This window comes from Saccopteryx leptura, chromosome 2 (assembly GCF_036850995.1).
Source record: "Saccopteryx leptura isolate mSacLep1 chromosome 2, mSacLep1_pri_phased_curated, whole genome shotgun sequence".
In the NCBI taxonomy this organism is placed as follows: domain Eukaryota; kingdom Metazoa; phylum Chordata; class Mammalia; order Chiroptera; family Emballonuridae; genus Saccopteryx; species Saccopteryx leptura.
The window spans coordinates 283,241,849-283,258,678 of NC_089504.1; the positions used below are offsets into that span (position 1 = coordinate 283,241,849).

General features: G+C 43.7%; 2 protein-coding genes across 3 annotated transcripts; both read left to right on the plus strand.

Annotated features, from left to right (window-relative positions):
- Positions 1-1,990: 1,990 nt before the first annotated feature.
- Positions 1,991-3,690, plus strand: RBM8A (RNA binding motif protein 8A). 2 transcript variants are annotated; one of them, XM_066362075.1, is made up of 6 exons: positions 1,991-2,147; positions 2,385-2,444; positions 2,565-2,642; positions 2,806-2,942; positions 3,229-3,365; positions 3,478-3,690. In XM_066362075.1, the coding sequence occupies exons 1-6, from the start codon at positions 2,081-2,083 to the stop codon at positions 3,521-3,523; spliced, it is 525 nt and encodes a 174-aa protein (XP_066218172.1). In that variant the 5' UTR covers positions 1,991-2,080; the 3' UTR covers positions 3,524-3,690. The 2 variants fall into 2 exon arrangements, with proteins under 2 accessions (XP_066218172.1, XP_066218173.1); XM_066362076.1 differs by having other exon boundaries at positions 2,568-2,642.
- A 7,564-nt stretch (positions 3,691-11,254) lies between these two features.
- On the plus strand, positions 11,255-16,700 carry PEX11B (peroxisomal biogenesis factor 11 beta). Its single transcript, XM_066362081.1, has 4 exons — positions 11,255-11,399; positions 12,196-12,311; positions 12,497-12,698; positions 15,509-16,700. Exons 1-4 carry the CDS (start codon positions 11,344-11,346, stop codon positions 15,912-15,914), a joined length of 780 nt encoding a protein of 259 aa, XP_066218178.1. The 5' UTR covers positions 11,255-11,343; the 3' UTR covers positions 15,915-16,700.
- The last annotated feature ends 130 nt before the right edge of the window (positions 16,701-16,830 follow it).

Here is a 16,830-nt window from a genome sequence, read left to right on the forward strand (position 1 = left end):
ATCCATTGAGTCAACCAGCCTAGGTCTCTGCCTTCATTTTTTACATTTTTTACTATCATGTTTCTTTCTAAAATATTTAATAACTATACCACTCCCTTGCTTAAACTATCACTTAGCTATCTTACCGTTAGCAGCATTTCCCAGTTTTATATGTGAACCCTTGGTATTAACTGTGATGACTATTGATGATTGATTAGCAAATATTTTCCACTTTTACTCTTTATACCATTATCTGAATTTGAGTATAAGAATATAGGTTTTTCATTATGGCAGTGATATTAAGTTTAGTGTAAGTCTGTTTAAAAAGTCAGTCTATTTAAGGAAAAATACTAATAAAAATAGTATGGGGGCTATTTGCAAATGTTAAAAATCATGAGTACGCCAATACTTGATGCACAGAAATTTCTTGCCTACAGGATAGGTTCTAAATTCCTCAGCATGACATATAATTTGGCCCTAAACTATATTTCCGCTTTATTTCCTAAGTCACACAGCATCAGTCATATAGAATTTGTCATTATGATAATTTAGTCATTCAGTAAGTATATACCAGATGTCTACTATGAGCCAGGCACTTGTCGAAACTTTGCAGATATAGTTTTAAATATGAGTCTCTGCCATAATGATTACATGAGAGAAACAGGTATTAAACAAGTTAGGAAGTAAGCAAGCTGATTCAAGTTTCAGATTTAAGTTCTATGCAGGAATAAACTTCGTGAAAGGAGGATAGAGAAGAGCCCTTTGGGTGACAGTAAGTATTTTAGGGAGACCTAAAGTATGGAGTTGAACTAGCCATGTGAAGAGTTCGAGTAAGAGCATCAGGAGCAGAAAGCTGCGAAAGTCCAGAGACAGGAAAGAGTACAATACAACACACAACGTAACGGAGGGAAAGTGTAGGGAGGACCTGAGCTTAACCTGTGAGAAAAGTAATGGGCGTGAAAGGTTGGAGACATGCAGGGCAGGCTGTGAATTTAAATGTTATTCAAAGTGCAAAGATACATCAAGGAAGAGAGGTTACTGATTTTTTAAAACAAACAACGACACTACCTACTGAGGAGAGTGAATTAGTGTCTCCTACTTTCAACATAATGCCTCGTCTGGGAAACGACCCGGCCTTAAAGGCCCAGTGCAGACAGAAGCCTCCTTAGCACGGACCCTACTCCCATTCACACTAAAACTCGGCTTTGTGCTGCATACCGCTTTGTGATAGCAATGATCCCTTTCATCTGTATTGATAAGTGATTGTTGGGAATACATTTTCCTTGTATTGCTAGCACCTCCCCTAATATTAAAACATGTATAAGCAAGCATTCAAAATTGTTTGATTAAAAAATTAGGAAGTGAACTTGCAGGCTACTATTGTTTCAGGCCTACTTCAGAATTCCAGGATTTGGGGGTAACCCCTAGGTTTTTAAATGTGAAATACCGTAACATCCTCCAAGAATCTAAACCTCCCATTTTGTTTAAAGCCATGACTTTTTTTTTTTTTTTTTTAACTTCCAGAGGTGCTGGAAAAGTTTAGTTCATTTTAAAAAGAAAAAAAAAGTTCGTATCTGTCTCACCAAAAGAGTTCTTTAAGAGAGAAATTCGGTGCTGCGTTATGATCCAACTCTTTGAGCCAGCATTGCTGTCTGCACTACTTTTTTGATGCTTACATACAGACCCGGCTGCTCCTCAGAACAGGGTACAGGCCTGGAAGTTTTGAGAAAAACTTTCTTCAACTTCCACTTTCCAGTGTGGGGTGAAAAAAGATGGCAGTCCTCTACCAAACAAATTTGGCTGTGCTTTCCTGTCAGTTATTTCGCCCTAGATAAGAGGAAGCCAATGAATACGCCGAGCCCTAACGTGTCCCTCCCAGCGTGGATACTTTCAATTCACTACCTACTCAAGATGGCTACAGGAACACTTCCGGCTCTTCCCGGACTAGGCCCGCCTCTATTGCGTATTTTCTTCGCGCCGAGGACGTGACTTAGAGTAAGCTTTTGATTGGTCAACTTGACTGGAGACCTTTTCCCTCCGCGACAGTTACCGGGTTGCTTAGTTTCTGAGCAGCACCGGGGAGAGTTACAACGGAGGCAAGATGGCGGATGTGCTGGATCTTCATGAGGCCGGAGGCGAGGACTTCGCCATGGATGAGGATGGGGACGGTGAGGACAGTGGAGGCGGCTGCGGGAAGCGGGGAAGGTGCGAAAGAAGGGCGTAATGGAAACATAATTTCCCGGCAGGGAGGATGGGAGCCGAGGAATCGGGTTACAGTTGGGCTAAAGACTCCGCCCCTGTTCGGAGGCATGGGGGCGGGCCCGACGGGACTTGGAAGGTACTGGGAGTGGGAACGAGACAGTTGTTATAAATGTTATTTTATTCTTTCACTTATGGGGTTACAGAGAGCATCCACAAACTGAAAGAAAAAGCCAAGAAGCGGAAGGGCCGCGGTTTTGGCTCCGGTGAGTGTGGGGAAAATGGGGTCTGAAACTTCTGAAACTACTGGTTTTCAAGTTCTCATTCAGATTTATGGGTAACAGGGGGAGCCGGGGAATTCTGGTGATCTCGTCTATGTTTCCTAGAAGAGGGGTCCCGAGCGCGGATGCGCGAGGATTATGACAGCGTGGAGCAGGATGGAGATGAGCCTGGACCACAGCGCTGTAAGTAACATGGAGCCTGCAGGTGTCCGTTTCTGCAGAGAAATCCGGTAGGAAGGGGTCGGAGGTAGCTTAACCGGTCTCCGGAATGTTCACTCTGTTCCTGTAATCTTGCTTCAGATTTTTCTCTAATGTGCTCAGACAACCTCCCTCCCTTCCCCAATAGCTGTTGAAGGCTGGATTCTCTTTGTCACTGGAGTCCATGAGGAAGCCACCGAAGAAGACATCCATGACAAATTTGCAGAGTATGGGGAAATAAAAAACATCCACCTGAACCTGGACAGGCGTACAGGATACCTGAAGGTATCCCAAGTTATACATTACCTCTTTCCCTATAACCCTTAGCCAGCGTGGGTAGAGTTCCTGTGTTTGCTGTGGTTGGCCTTGAGCAAAGCCAAAATAAAAGGACATTGAAAATTAATTTTGTTAGACACAGCAGAGGCAGACAGAAACAGACAAACGTGTTGTATATACAGGAGGTATCTGTGGAGTACATTCATTGTTTAAAGTTGATAGATTTTCCTTTTTGAGTAGAAAATAGCTTGGTGGAACAGGAAGGTTTTGATATCTATCTTTTCACTTGCTTTAGGGGTATACTCTAGTTGAGTATGAAACGTACAAGGAGGCCCAAGCTGCTATGGAGGGCCTCAATGGCCAGGATTTAATGGGACAGCCAATCAGTGTGGACTGGTGTTTTGTTCGGGGTCCACCCAAGGGCAAGAGGAGGTAAAGTAGAGTGGCAAACACATTATCTTGGTGAAGGAAATACTAGCAAAACAGAAAAGGACATTGTATTATGTCCCTCTGATGGACTTCTCTTTATTTTTCTTGTTCCTAGAGGTGGCCGAAGACGCAGCAGGAGTCCAGACCGGAGGCGTCGTTGATGACAGGTCCTTTATTGTACAGGTGTTCTCTCCAGAGATCCCATTTGACCGTGCGGCCTTGAAAAAATAGGGCTGGGGTAGAACTCACTGTTTATATTTAATCTTTTACTCTGTTGCTTAGTGGGGTTTTGTTTTGTTATGAATAAATGTCTCGTTTTTGTTTTTTACATTTAAAATTATTTTCCTGCTCTAAATTACAAGCTCTGAAGTACAATTTACAGTAAGGCAACACTGGTCACTGTGAAGATACTTCTCCCAATAACTGAATTCTATGTGTGTATCTACATTACACATAGACTCAAGTCTCGAAGCCTCAAGATAGAAACACCTCTTACTTCTTAGTATTTCTCTTTTTTTTTTTGGAAGCTAAGGGAATGGGTAGAAGTGAGATGTTTTCAGGATATTAAGAAATAATTATTCTGTTCCTATGTAATCTGTCTTGAGCAAATGGATGTTACAGGCATGTTTCCTTTGTTTCTTCTGCCCTTACTGTCACATTTGTTTATACCTCCAGCTGTCTAAGGGCTTAAATCTCCTTGTGGATTATTCTCCCAAATCCTCCTTCCCTGAAGGAGCCTATACACCAGTGGTAGTCAACCTGGCCCCTACCGCCCACTAGCGGGCTTCCAGCTTTCATGGTGGGCAGTAGTAGAGCAACCAAAGTATAAATTAAAAAATAGATTTAACTATAGTAAGTTGTTTTATAAAGATTTATTCTGCCAAACTTAGTGAAAATCCAACATAAAGTACTTGGTAAGTAATTATTGTTATATGCTTTAACTTGCTGTAACTCTGCTTTATAAATTTTATAAAGTTACTTCCCTACTTTATGTCACCATTACTGTGGAACCAGTGAGCGGTTAGAAAATTTTAGTACTAACAGAGATACAAAAGGGCAGTAGGTGTAAGAAGGTTGACTGCCCCTGCTATACACAGTTCTTGGTACCCACTTAATCAGCCAAGCGTGAAGGCCTCCTTAAGCTGATCCCGGGGAGCATTGATGAGGCCAAAGAAGAAGAGTATGTGGTTGAGGCTGGGAGGGACTCAGCCTGGTGGAGAGAACCAGTACCAGAGACAAAGCGGGTAGTAAGGTGTCCAGCAGAGGACAGAGGTGAGCAAAACAAGCGGGGCAGGCACAAGGTATACGGACAAACATAGGGATGACTGTCTAAGGAACAGTGACAGGCAAATTCACTGCCAGGGGCTGGCCATTTAGAAAATATACTGAAATTCAAAACCATCCAGCTCCTGACCTGAGTATAGGGTGAACTGATGGGCTGGCAGTGAGATGGGACTCCTTCCTCCTCTGAGGAAGAGAATTCTGCAAACCCTGTTCTTCCCAGCTTGGGTCTGTGTGCTCACCTCCCTCTAGGAATTATAACAAACATGTCAGAGAAAGGTTTTGATTGAAATTTGAAGCTACTAAGTCTACTTGAAGACTTTGTGGTGTCCCTCCTGACCAGTTGGTGGCACAGTAGACAGAGTGTTGACCTGGGACACTGAGGACTCAGGTTTGAAACCCTGAGGTCCAGCTTGAGCATAGTGTCGCCGGCTTAAGCCCAAAGGTTGCAAAACCTAAGGTCACTGGCTTGAGCAAGAGATCACTGGCTTGTTTACAGCCTCCCAGTCAAAGCACGTATGAGAAGCAATAAACTAAGAGTGCTGCAACTACAAGTTGATGCTTCTCATCTCTCCCCCACCCCTCTCAAAAAAAACCCAAAAAACTTCTTGGTGTCCAAAGAGTAAAGGAGAATACTAATCATCTTTCTCGTTAATCCTTGCCCAGGTAACTCAATTTCAAACTATGGCTAGAAGTTGGATAGAATTGAAGGCATTCAAAGAAATTATGTGCAGTGTCAGGTACTAGAAACATAGTATCTCACTTTTGGTTTGTTAGGTAGCTATCAGATAAATGAGGCTGGAGGCAATAGTTTTAGGGTATGGATTAGGATGTAGGGATTGAGATCTCACCTTCCTTGTGGGGGACTAGACACACTGAAGACAATGTGGCTATAGCAGATGGTCATGGCAGTAGAATGGGCAGCAGAGGGTGAAGAGGTTATAGATGGTCTCTTGCCCTTGAGCCTTGAAGCTGTCTTTGGAGCCTGGGCCAGTTTTGCAGATGGTATGGAACAGGAACAGCTGGAGTGGGATAGAGGAATATTACAAGTGGTCCCATTCCACCTTCCCTCAACCTACACACCAGTGTCACACCGTCATGGTGCCAATATTTAAAAGGTTAAAAATGTATCTTGAAAAAACCACTATATTCCCCTTAGAGCTAACCATTAAGTTTGTTAACTCCTGAAACTTCAACATTTAAACAATTCTGCCTTTTCAAGTACTATTCTAAACATTATACTTTATAAAAGGATATCTCGACCACCTCATCAACATTTTTAGCTGAAATGATTTTCCTGATGTTTGTGATTAATTCTGTGGGAAAAAATCTTGTGTAAAATTGGTGCTGCTAAAATTTCAAGCCATTTTGCAGCCACTCTGAAGTGATCTTTAGTAATAATAGTCTTATGTGCAATAACTACAATGGTGAATAAAAGAAATAACATTTTCCAAATGCTATTGGCTGCCCCTCCCCCCTGCTGATTTTTTGGGTTGAATCGGTGTTTTTCAAGTTTGACCTTCAGGGTTAGTATCTTGGTTCAGGTCAGGTAGATTGAGACACTATTAGTTTGATAAAAGGAAAGCTCTGTAGGTATCAGATTCCTAGATATAAGGCATTTATTTGGAAGAGTAATTTCAGCAGGTATGAGGAACTTTTAGGAAAGGTAGATAATATCAGCCATAGACATAAAACTTTATGAACTGTTTGGAGTTATGATGAGGCTATGCTGAGCTAGTTGGACATTGGTCATTCCTCCCTCCCTTCCCCCATTTTTTTAAAATTTATTTATTGAGTTTAGAGTAAAATTCATTTGTTTCTGTATTTATTTATGCCATCATTGGTTAATTCTTTTGTGTGCCCTGATCAGGGATTAAACCTGCAACCTCAGCATGACCACTGAGCACCTGACCAGGGCCACTCTTCCCCTATCTTGAGTCTGTATATTTCTGGGCATTTGGGGTTGAAGAGGGGGGTTGCACTATTCCTAGAAATACTTGACACTGTGAGAAGGGTTTTATAAAACAGGTCAGTCTCCTGCACTTAAGTTTGATCCATAACCTGCCTCTCATTTCCCTATTTTATATGAAATATACCACCTAAAAACCTTTTTACTACTTCAGAAACTTGAGCTTACAAACTAATTTCTAACTATCCCAGTATTTATTCATCACACTAACACTACACCTTGAATTCTTTTTGACACTGGTATTTTAAATACAATATGTGGGTAATGCAGAATTATGCAAGAAGTGCTAATTTGGAACCAAAATGTACCACCTTTTTTGCACATCTAGTTTGCCAGTGAAGCAAATGGAGATTGCAATTCCTTTCAGGTCAGGCTGTAAGAAAAAATGAAATTCACTTATGTCATCATCTTTTGGCCCAAGGGTTTCAAGTGATATAGCTAAAGTCATATAGCTAGTTAGTGGTAGAGTCTAGACTAAAGTAAAACAGGCAAACAGTGCAAGAAAACAGGCTTCTGACTCCAAGTCCACGCCTACAATTTGCTTCATACAGACAGACCCATCTGTAATTTCTTTTACACTGAGGCAACAAGCTACTTTTTAAATTGTGGGGTAGCAGAGATCCTGTTTGTAACAAACTATTGGAAGATAATATATGTAGACCTAGAACTGTAGTCAGACTAACTTTTGCTTGTTATATTTCTTTTTACTTAATTGACGTATTGATTTTAGAGAGTAAGGGAGAGAAAGAAAGAGACAAACATCAATGTGTTTCTGTATGTGCCTTGACTGGGGATCAAACCTACAACCTCTGCTCTAACCAAAAACTGGCCAGGGCTGGCAGTTTTTGTTTGTTTTTGAGAGAGGCAGAGAGAGAGAGGAACATCAAGCTGCTCCTGTATGTGTCCTGGTCAGGGAATCGAACGGGCAGCCTCCATGCTCTGAGATGATGCTCCAACCAACCAAGCTATCCAGCCAGGGCTAAATTTTTAGAGACAGGAGGAGGAAGGGAAGCCCACTCATTTGTAATCCTACATTCATTAGTTGCTTCCTGTGTGTGCCCCCTAACTGGGAATTGAACCTGCAACGTTGTCATTTCGGAATGATGCTCTTAACGAACTGAGCCATCAGCCAGGGCCAGTTACATTTCTAATATTCAAGGGTATAAGGATGAAATCTTTGATTCTATAATTCATATCATTCGAGAGATTGAAAGTTTAGCCTCCTTCTAAACCTAGTCCTCGTCTCAGAGATGCTGCTCTACCTTTCCTACTTCTCCATCCCCTATGGTGGTAGTGGGTATTTTTATTTTTATTTACGTATTTTTTTTTTAAATTTTATTTATTTTTTACAGAGACAGAGAGTGAGTCAGAGAGAAGGATAGACAGGGACAGACAGACAGGAATGGAGAGAGATGAGAAGCATCAATCATTAGTTTTTCATTGCGCGTTGCAACACCTTAGTTGTTCATTGATGTGTCTTGACCGTGGGCTTTCAGCAGACCGAGTAACCCCTTGCTGGAGCCAGCGACTTTGGGTTCAAGCTAGTGGGCTTTTTGCTCAAACCAGATGAGCCTGCGCTCAAGCTGGCAACCTCGGGGACTCGAACCTGGGTCCTCTGCATCCCAGTCCGACGCTCTATCCACTGCGCCACCGCCTGGTCAGGCCGTTTTTTGTTTTTTTTTACAGAGGCAGAGATAGGGACAGACAGGAACGGAGAGAGATGAGAAGCATCAATCAGTTGCGTGTTGCGACTTCGTAGTTGTTCATTGATCGCTTTCTCACATGTGCCTTGCCCACGGGCCTTCAGCAGACTGAGTAACCCCCTGCTGGAGCCAGCGACCTTGGGTCCAAGCTGGTGAGCTCTTTTCTCAAGCCAGATGAGCCCGCGCTCAAGCTGGTGACCTCGGGGTCTCGAACCTGGGTCCTTCCGCATCCCAGTCTGACGCTGTATCCACTGCGCCACCACCTGGTCAGGCTTTTATTTACGTATTTTATTTTTTATTATTGTTTTTCTGAAGTGAGATGCAGGGAGGCAGAGACTTCGCATGAACCCAACTGGGATCCACCTGGCATGCCCACTAGGGGGCGATGCCCTGTCCATCTGGGGCATTTCTTCATTGCAACCAGAGCCATTCTAGCACCTGAGGTAGAGGCCATGGAGCCATCCTTAGTGCCCAGGCCAACTTTGCTCCAAATGGAGCCTTGGCTGCAGGAAAAGAGAAAGAGAGAAAGTAGAGGGTAAGGGTAGAGAAGCAGATGGGTGCTTCTCCTGTGTGCCCTGGCCAGGAATCGAACGCAGGACTTCCACATGCCAGGCTGATGCTCTACCACTGAGCCAACTGGCTAGAGCAGGTAGTGAGTATTTTTAAATGTTTTAATTGACTTGAAAGAGAGGAACACTGAATTGTTACACTTACTTATGCATTCATTAGTTCTTGTATGTGCCCTGACCAGGGATCCAACCTGCAACCTTGGCTTAATCAGGACAATGCTCTAACCAACTGCTTCATATTTAACTTTTTTCTATGTTCGAGTTCATTTTTATGTTGAGATTTGATATACTGGTATTCAAGTTTAGATGCTTTTTTTTTTCTTCCAGTTTTGACACCCATTTCACAATAAAACAAGTTTAAAATACAATTCTGATTATGTCCCTCTCCACTTTGTACTATAGTCTCTCTCTACTGCCCTGAGGGTAAAATAAAAATTAATATTTGTAATTTGGCTCTTCCCCTCTAGGTTCATCATTCACCATTTTCTAGCCCTTGCCTTTAGCTGCAACCACTTTGAGATCCACTGCCCTCCCCAACATTACTCCTGCTTTAACTTGTCTAACACCTGCCTTTCAAGAATCAAATTTTAACATCTTTAGGAAGCTTTCCCTGCCAAGAGTCGGTCAAACACTCATCATTGTTCTTTACCTCCTGCATAAAATTGACTGTACAGTGTTTACTAATTTATCTCCTGTACTAGTCTATAATTTTTAAATTGATTTGAGAGGAGAAAACAATGATTTGTTCCACTTTTTTATGCATTCATTGGTTGATTCTTCTATTTTCCCACATTGGAGTTTGAACCTGCAACCTTGGTGTATTGGAATGATGCTATGCTGAAACCAACCTAGCTTACCTTGTCAAGGCAGTCTGTAAATTTCTTGAAGTCAGGACTTGGTTGCTCTTTCCTTGGTAGAGCATTTGGGTGTATCTGAGGATGATGTACATTATTTTTTAAATTGATGAATGAATGTACCACAAAGTTTTAACCAAAGCCCCTGGCTTCACTGTTTTAATAGGTCTTCATATATGTTTAATAGGTCTTCATATATGTTCTGAAGCAAGATAGAACTGGGAGGATGCAAAGAAGGGGGAGCTTTAAATGTAAAAGCTAAAGGAAAAGGTGTAGGTAAAAAGGGTACTGCTTAAGAGAGAGGCTCTTAGCAGAAAAATTAACACGCAATGATCTTAACATGCAAAAGAATATCAGTTCCCCTGGGATTAATGGCTGACCACAACCAACCGCACCCTTTAATGGCTTACGTTAAGTACCCAAATTCTTGTCCAGTCTATCCTTGAGACCAGACAAGTCACTCACCTAGGGCAAGGCAAGCAAAACTTAAGTCCACAAGCTGCCTCCAGAAGTATGCTTACAGCTGAGTTAGGGTCCAAGCGCGTGGAATACTGCTGCCTGACAGTCTCGCCCAATGAGCAGAGGCAGGAAAGCTCGGCATACACGGTTATTAGTTTCAGGAACGTGAGTGTTAGATATGCGATGTCCTTGGCCAGCCATTGAACAATGATGTTCCAGTTGGCATCTAGGGGCATAACTACAAAAGTGACAAGTCGAGAGCTGTTAAATGGGCAGATGGTCCGTTCTGGAGAAGGGCGGAGCTGGCTGCCTTGCAACTCTGTCACTGACCACAGTATGGCCAGGTACACTCCTGCCTAAGAAACAAACAACACAGTGGTCACTACCACTTGGACCCTGGCTGCAGCTGAGAAGGAGGATGGCTCTGAGACCTCCATCTCCACTCCTGATCCTTCCCGGGCCGCCTCCCACGCCGCTGACCTCCAAGGGTTGCCTTGCCTGCAGACATGGTTGGTGACTTGGAAGGGAAAGAGATGGGTGTGTGTGTGTGTGTGTGTGTGTGTGTGAAGAAGTTAGCTTCAGCTACTAAATCTTCGCTCCCCTTTTTTAGTACGTGGAGCTGGTTATTGCGAATTTCATCCACACCTATCCAAACTGGTTCCTGCAGAAAACGGGGATCTGGTGCTGGCCCCTACTTCAATTGACTTAGTCCTTGGAGCCCTGGACTACCCTCGAGTGCGCGCGCGCGCCCGTGTGTGTGTGTTGTGAGAGTTCTGCTGGACCCACCCGGTGGGGTTGGGGGAGATCCTAATTGAACACCTGCAGCGAGATTTTCGGGCGCCTTCTCGCCCCGCCCCTCTTCAGCAAGCCCCGCCCTTGGGCCCCAATATTTAAATCAATGTGCGGTTGGAGGCGTGCTTAAGTAATAGAGAACCTCTGACAAGACGACGCTTTGACGGAAACACACATGAAAGCAGGCAGGTGTAGGCTCAGAGACAAGTGGTTCTTGTTCTGAAATTCCGTTTCAGGGGCTGGCTACACTCGCTTTTTCTTGATGATGTTTGTCCCTTACGAAGCACCGTTGAGTCGTCCGGGAGGCGTGGCGTAGGGCGGGAGCAAAATTGCGGAGCTTCGGCTGCCGCTGTCATGGATTCCTGGGTCCGCTTCAGTGCTCAGAGCCAGGCTCGGGAGCGGCTGTGTAGGTGCGGCCCAAATAGGAATGGGGGGGGGGGAGGGCGCGCAGATGAAGACCCTTGTGAGGCTAGGTCAGTTCACACTACGGGGGTCAAAAAGGGTCAACTCGGGCTACGGGGGCCCGGACGGACCGCGAGGCGCTAATTTGAGCCGGTTGTGAGATGATTCGTTCCTGCTCACGGGAAAGATGGTGAAACTGAGGCACGAGAGGGCCAGCAGGGTGGACGCTCAAGATTGTCTTGTCCACATAAGACCTTCCATACTGAGCAGTAGTGGATGAGGAGCGTTTGCCCCGCGGTGGGTAGGGATCCGGATTCTGTCCTCATATCTGAGGAGTTGTTCCAAGTTTCCGTGTCTCCTTACCCTCCTGTCACCAGGGAACTCCTCTACCTCTGTCCTGTCTTCTGGCCTCAGTTCATTCAAGGGCCTTGAAATATCTTAGTTCACCTATTCTGAAGAATAATCTTCCCTCCAGCTGTCCCTCAGCCCTTCACAGATCACAGACCTGCTCTCGCTGATTTGCTTGTCACGGATCCCTACTGCCTTGACCTCTTCAGCCCTCAGCATTGTCAAATCTCTAATTTTCTCAACTCTAAGTAGTGCTCCCCACCGCATTCTAGGCTCCTTTTTATCTTTATGCCTTTCCCTTGCCCTGGCCCGAAGGAGAAATGGTGAGTTATGGACATAAGAGAAAGGGAAGGGTCGCAACCTGGGAAAAGGGGAAGGTGATACTTGCCTTTCCGGGGACATTTTTGAGGGGTAGGTTGGGTGTCTCCATTTTACCTTGGCTGTCTTCTCCTCCAGGGCTGCCCAGTATGCCTGCTGCCTTCTTGGCCATGCACTGCAGAAACATGGGGCCAGTCCTGAGTTACAGAAACAGATTCGACAATTGGAAGGTCATCTGAGCCTAGGAAGAAAGCGTAAGTAACTGTGCCTTAGCCTTTATTACCCCAACACTTTCTCCATCCCCAGCTCTTTTTAAAAATTGTTTGTTACTGTTTCTGTCACTCAACTTTCACCCTCTTGCTTTTTATCTCTCTGGGTCTTGTTCTCTGTTTTCCTCTTTAATTCCAAATCTTTGCTTTTTCTTGATGATCCCCACAAGTTCTTCGCCTGGGTAACTCAGCAGATGCCCTTGAGTCAGCCAAACGAGCCGTACACCTATCAGATGTTGTCCTAAGATTCTGCATTACTGTTAGTCACCTCAATCGAGCCTTGTACTTCGCCTGTGACAATGTCCTGTGGGCTGGAAAGTCTGGACTAGCTCCCCGTGTGGATCAGGAGAAGTGGGCCCAGCGTTCATTCAGGTTTGATATCCTTTTATTCTGCAGGACCTTTTATATTCTCCATACTGCATAGTTTGCCTTTTATGAGAGAAAGATCTCTGAGTCTTTAGAGAATACATACCTTTTAATTAATCACTTGGCTTCCAATCTTCATTTAGATCTTAAATTATTAGAGAATAAGGAATGGAGGCAAATGGAAAACAAATGCTCTTCCATAATGAATGACTAAGATTGGGAAAGATATATTGCTTTAATTCAGTTTCCATTTATATCATGTTACTGATTTTCAACCTTTTTCGTCTCATGGAACACATGCACTAATTACTAAAATTCTGCAGCACACTAAAAAATATATTTTTTGCTGATATGACAAAAATAATAGGTATAATTTTGATTCATTCATACTGGATGGCTATACTGTTGTGTTGGCTTTTGCTACTTTATTATTTGACAATCTAAGGGAAAAGAGGTCAGTGTTCCCTGACTAAATAGGCAGGTATTGCATGTTTTAAAAATTCTTGTGGCACACTGGTTGAAAATTGCTGCCATGGGTTATTTCTCTCACTGCCTGCTCATGCAGTCATTTTAAAATTATTTAGTAGGTGCTTACTATGTTCCAGGGAATAAAGCAAAGAGCCAAACAGATATGGCTCCTGTTACCATGAAGCTCCTAGTCTAGTGGAATAGTCTTATATTAAAATAAATAAACACCAAACCAAGTATTTGAAAAAGTACTAGTTGTTATGAGATATATAAGAATAGGAGCTAATTTAGATCAAAAGATCAGGAAAGGGCCTTTGAGAAAGTAATACTTTAGTTCAGACCTGAAGTCTGAGGCCTTGGCAGGTTGGTTTATATTAGAGTATCAGCCTAGCGTGTGGAAATCCCAGGTTTGATTCCTAGTCAGGGCACATGGGAGAAGTAACCATCTGCTTCTCCACCTTCACACTCCCCCACACACACTTCCCCTCCTGCAACCATGGCTCAAATGGTTTGAGCAAAGTTGGTCCGAGGTGCTGTTGATGGCTCCATGGCCTCATCTCAGATGCTAAAATAGCTCAGTTGCTGAACAACGGAGCAGCAGCCCAGATGGGCAGAGCATCACCTGGTAGGGGACTTGCCAGAGGGATCCCAGTCGGGCACATGTGATAGTCTGTCACTACCTCCCTGCCTCTCATTTAATTAAAAAAAAAAAAGAGAGAGAGTGTAGAACTTAGACAAAGCAAACCGTAGCAGAGAAGATCTTTGCAAACAGAAAATAGCATGTTCTAAGGCCTTGAACCAAGAAAGTCTTTGGGGAATTAGAAAAATAAAAGAAAACCAGTATAATAGATAGTACTGAGTATAGGGCATACGTTCAAACGAGTGATAGAGGTCATATCACTCAGGAAAGACCTTTTAGACAATGATAAAATTTCTTGTTTAGGTTTTTCTTTTTTCTTTTTCAGGGACAGAGAGAGTCAGAGAGAGGGATAGATAGGGACAGACAGACAGGAACAGAGAGAGATGAGAAGCATCAATCATCAGTTTTTCGTTGTGACACCTTAGTTGTTCATTGATTGCTTTCTCATATGTGCCTTGACCACAGGCCTTCAGCAGACAGAGTAACCCCTTGCTTGAGCCAGCGACCTTGGGTCCAATCTGGTGAGCTTTTTGCTCAAGCCAGATGAGCCCGCGCTCAAGCTGGTGACCTCAGGGTCTCGAACCTGGGTCCTTCCGCATCCCAATCTGATGCTCTATCCACTGCGCCACCGCCTGGTCAGGCTCTTGTTTAGTTTTTTAAAATATTTTATCCTAAGTACAGTGGGTTCTGAGTAGGGATGTGGCATGATTCAAATTGTATTTAAAGAAGAACTCTCTTGCTGCATTGTGGAAAGTGGATTGCAGTAGGGCAAAAGAGGAGAATATGCCCTAATCTGGCCAAGAGATGTTGTTGGCTTAGATTAAGGAGCTGGCTAGTAATGCAGGTGGAGAAAAATATGATTTATGAATAAAATTATCTGTATATATATATCTGTATTTCTTGTTTTGCTATGATTTTCTTTGTTCTTTTAGATTATATTTCCATCTTTCTTCCCCCTGCCTTCTTTTTCAAGTTAGAGGAGGGGAGATAGAGGGAGACTCCCACATGCACCCTGACCAGGATCCACCTGGCAACCCCTGTCTAGGGTCAATATTCTGCCTATCTGGGGCCATGCTCGCAACTGAGCTATTTTTAGTGCCTGAGGCTGAGACTCCACAGAGCCATCCTCAGCACCTGGGGTTGATGCGCTGGAACCAATTGAGCCATGGTGGTGGGAGGAGAAGAGAGAGAGAAAGAGAGGGGAGGGGGAGGGATGGAGAAGCAGATGGTTGCTTCTCCTGTGTGCTCTGACCAGGAATCAAACCTGGGACTTCCACAAGCTGGACTGACGCTCTACCACTGAGCCAACTGGCCAGGGCCAAGCCTAGGGTTTTGAACTGGCAACCTCAGCATTCCAGGTTGATGCTTTATCCACTGTGCCACCACAGGTCAGGCTTAAAGGATTGGATTTAAATTACCTATCATTTGACTCTCTGAAACAACTGAAGTTTGGTCTTTTAAAATATTCATATTACTGTAGTTCAAGATGAATGTGTGTGTGCTAATGGGGAGAAGTGAAATTTGAGATGAGTCTTAAGGTATATATAAACATATTAGTTACAGAAAGGTGGGAGGACATTTCTAATAGAGGGATGCTAACAGTCACTTCTGGTGTTCTAATGTGTAATGTTTTGCATTACAGGGAAAAGAATGAGTGTTCTGTTGGGTATACATCCCCTTACTGATTCTTCTGTCCTGTATATCTCAGGTACTATTTGTTTTCCCTCATCATGAATTTGAGCCGTGATGCTTATGAGATTCGCCTTCTGATGGAACAAGAATCTGCAGCTTATAGCCGACGACAAAAGGGCTCTGGAGGAGGAGTCCCAGGAGGAATTGAAACTGGTGGCTCTGGGGGTCCAGGGACTCCAGAAGGAGGCCTGCCCCAACTAGCACTGAAGCTTCAGCTCCGAGTCCTGCTCCTAGCTCGGGTCCTCCGGAGTCATCCACCCCTTCTGCTGGATGTAGTCAGAAATGCCTGTGATCTGTTCATTCCACTGGACAAACTAGGCCTCTGGCGCTGCGGCCCTGGGATTGTGGGGCTTTGTGGCCTTGTGTCCTCCATCCTGTCTATTCTCACCCTAATCTACCCTTGGCTACGACTCAAGCCCTGATATTCTGATACTGAATAAGGAGGGGACCCGTATTGGTAAGATGGAATCTCAGATTGTCCCCAATGTACCAGCCTCATCCTAACTCTACTCCTTGGTTAAAGTGAAAATCAGAGGTTTAGGGGTAGAGGGAGGAGCTTTGGGAAAGATGAGGTGAGGAAAGGTGATTTATATAGTCAATAGGATGATTCTGATGTTCAGATCTTTTGTTCTTTTCTTCATTGCATTGTCTGTATCTCTTGACTCTTAACTTTTCTCTCTTTAAGTCTTATTTAAGATTCTGTCTCTCTCTCTTTTGCCTTCTCATTCCCCTGTTCTAGGAATTTAATCAGCAGCAAAATTACTTTTTCATAGTGGATGTGGAAGGTGTGGTCTGTAAGATTATAATCGCCTTCTTTTTCCTCTCAAAGGTGGCTTGTGGCAGATTTTATCCCCTTCAGACTCCAAATTATAATTTTAAAGACTTTATGTCCCAGTGACTCTTACCTCATTCAGCAGAAGTGGTTTGATGCTTCCTCTTCCTCCCTTAAGTCTACCTCACCAGCCTCCCTCATGACTTGGCCCTTACCCTTCCCTCTCCTCACATCTGCAGGTTTCTGCTTACGCTGTGATTTCAGGGCTTTGTTCATAGCCTGTTCTTACCCCTTCTTTGCCTGTCTATAATGATGCCATGTCTAACATCTTGCTGTAAATATTGTACAATGATTCTGTTTAAATAGTTAGGGCCTATACCCACAATGGAGAGTAAGCCTTAATGGTCAGCAAATTAAAGATCAGTTTGCTCATTGATGTTTGGTCTGGTCTTATGTGTTCTTGGCATCTGAGGGCCATATTTCTATCACTGTTGTTTGGATTTTCTGTGGTATTAGCTACTGCATCATTACCCACAGACTTTTATTGAGCATGTAAGCTACGCAGG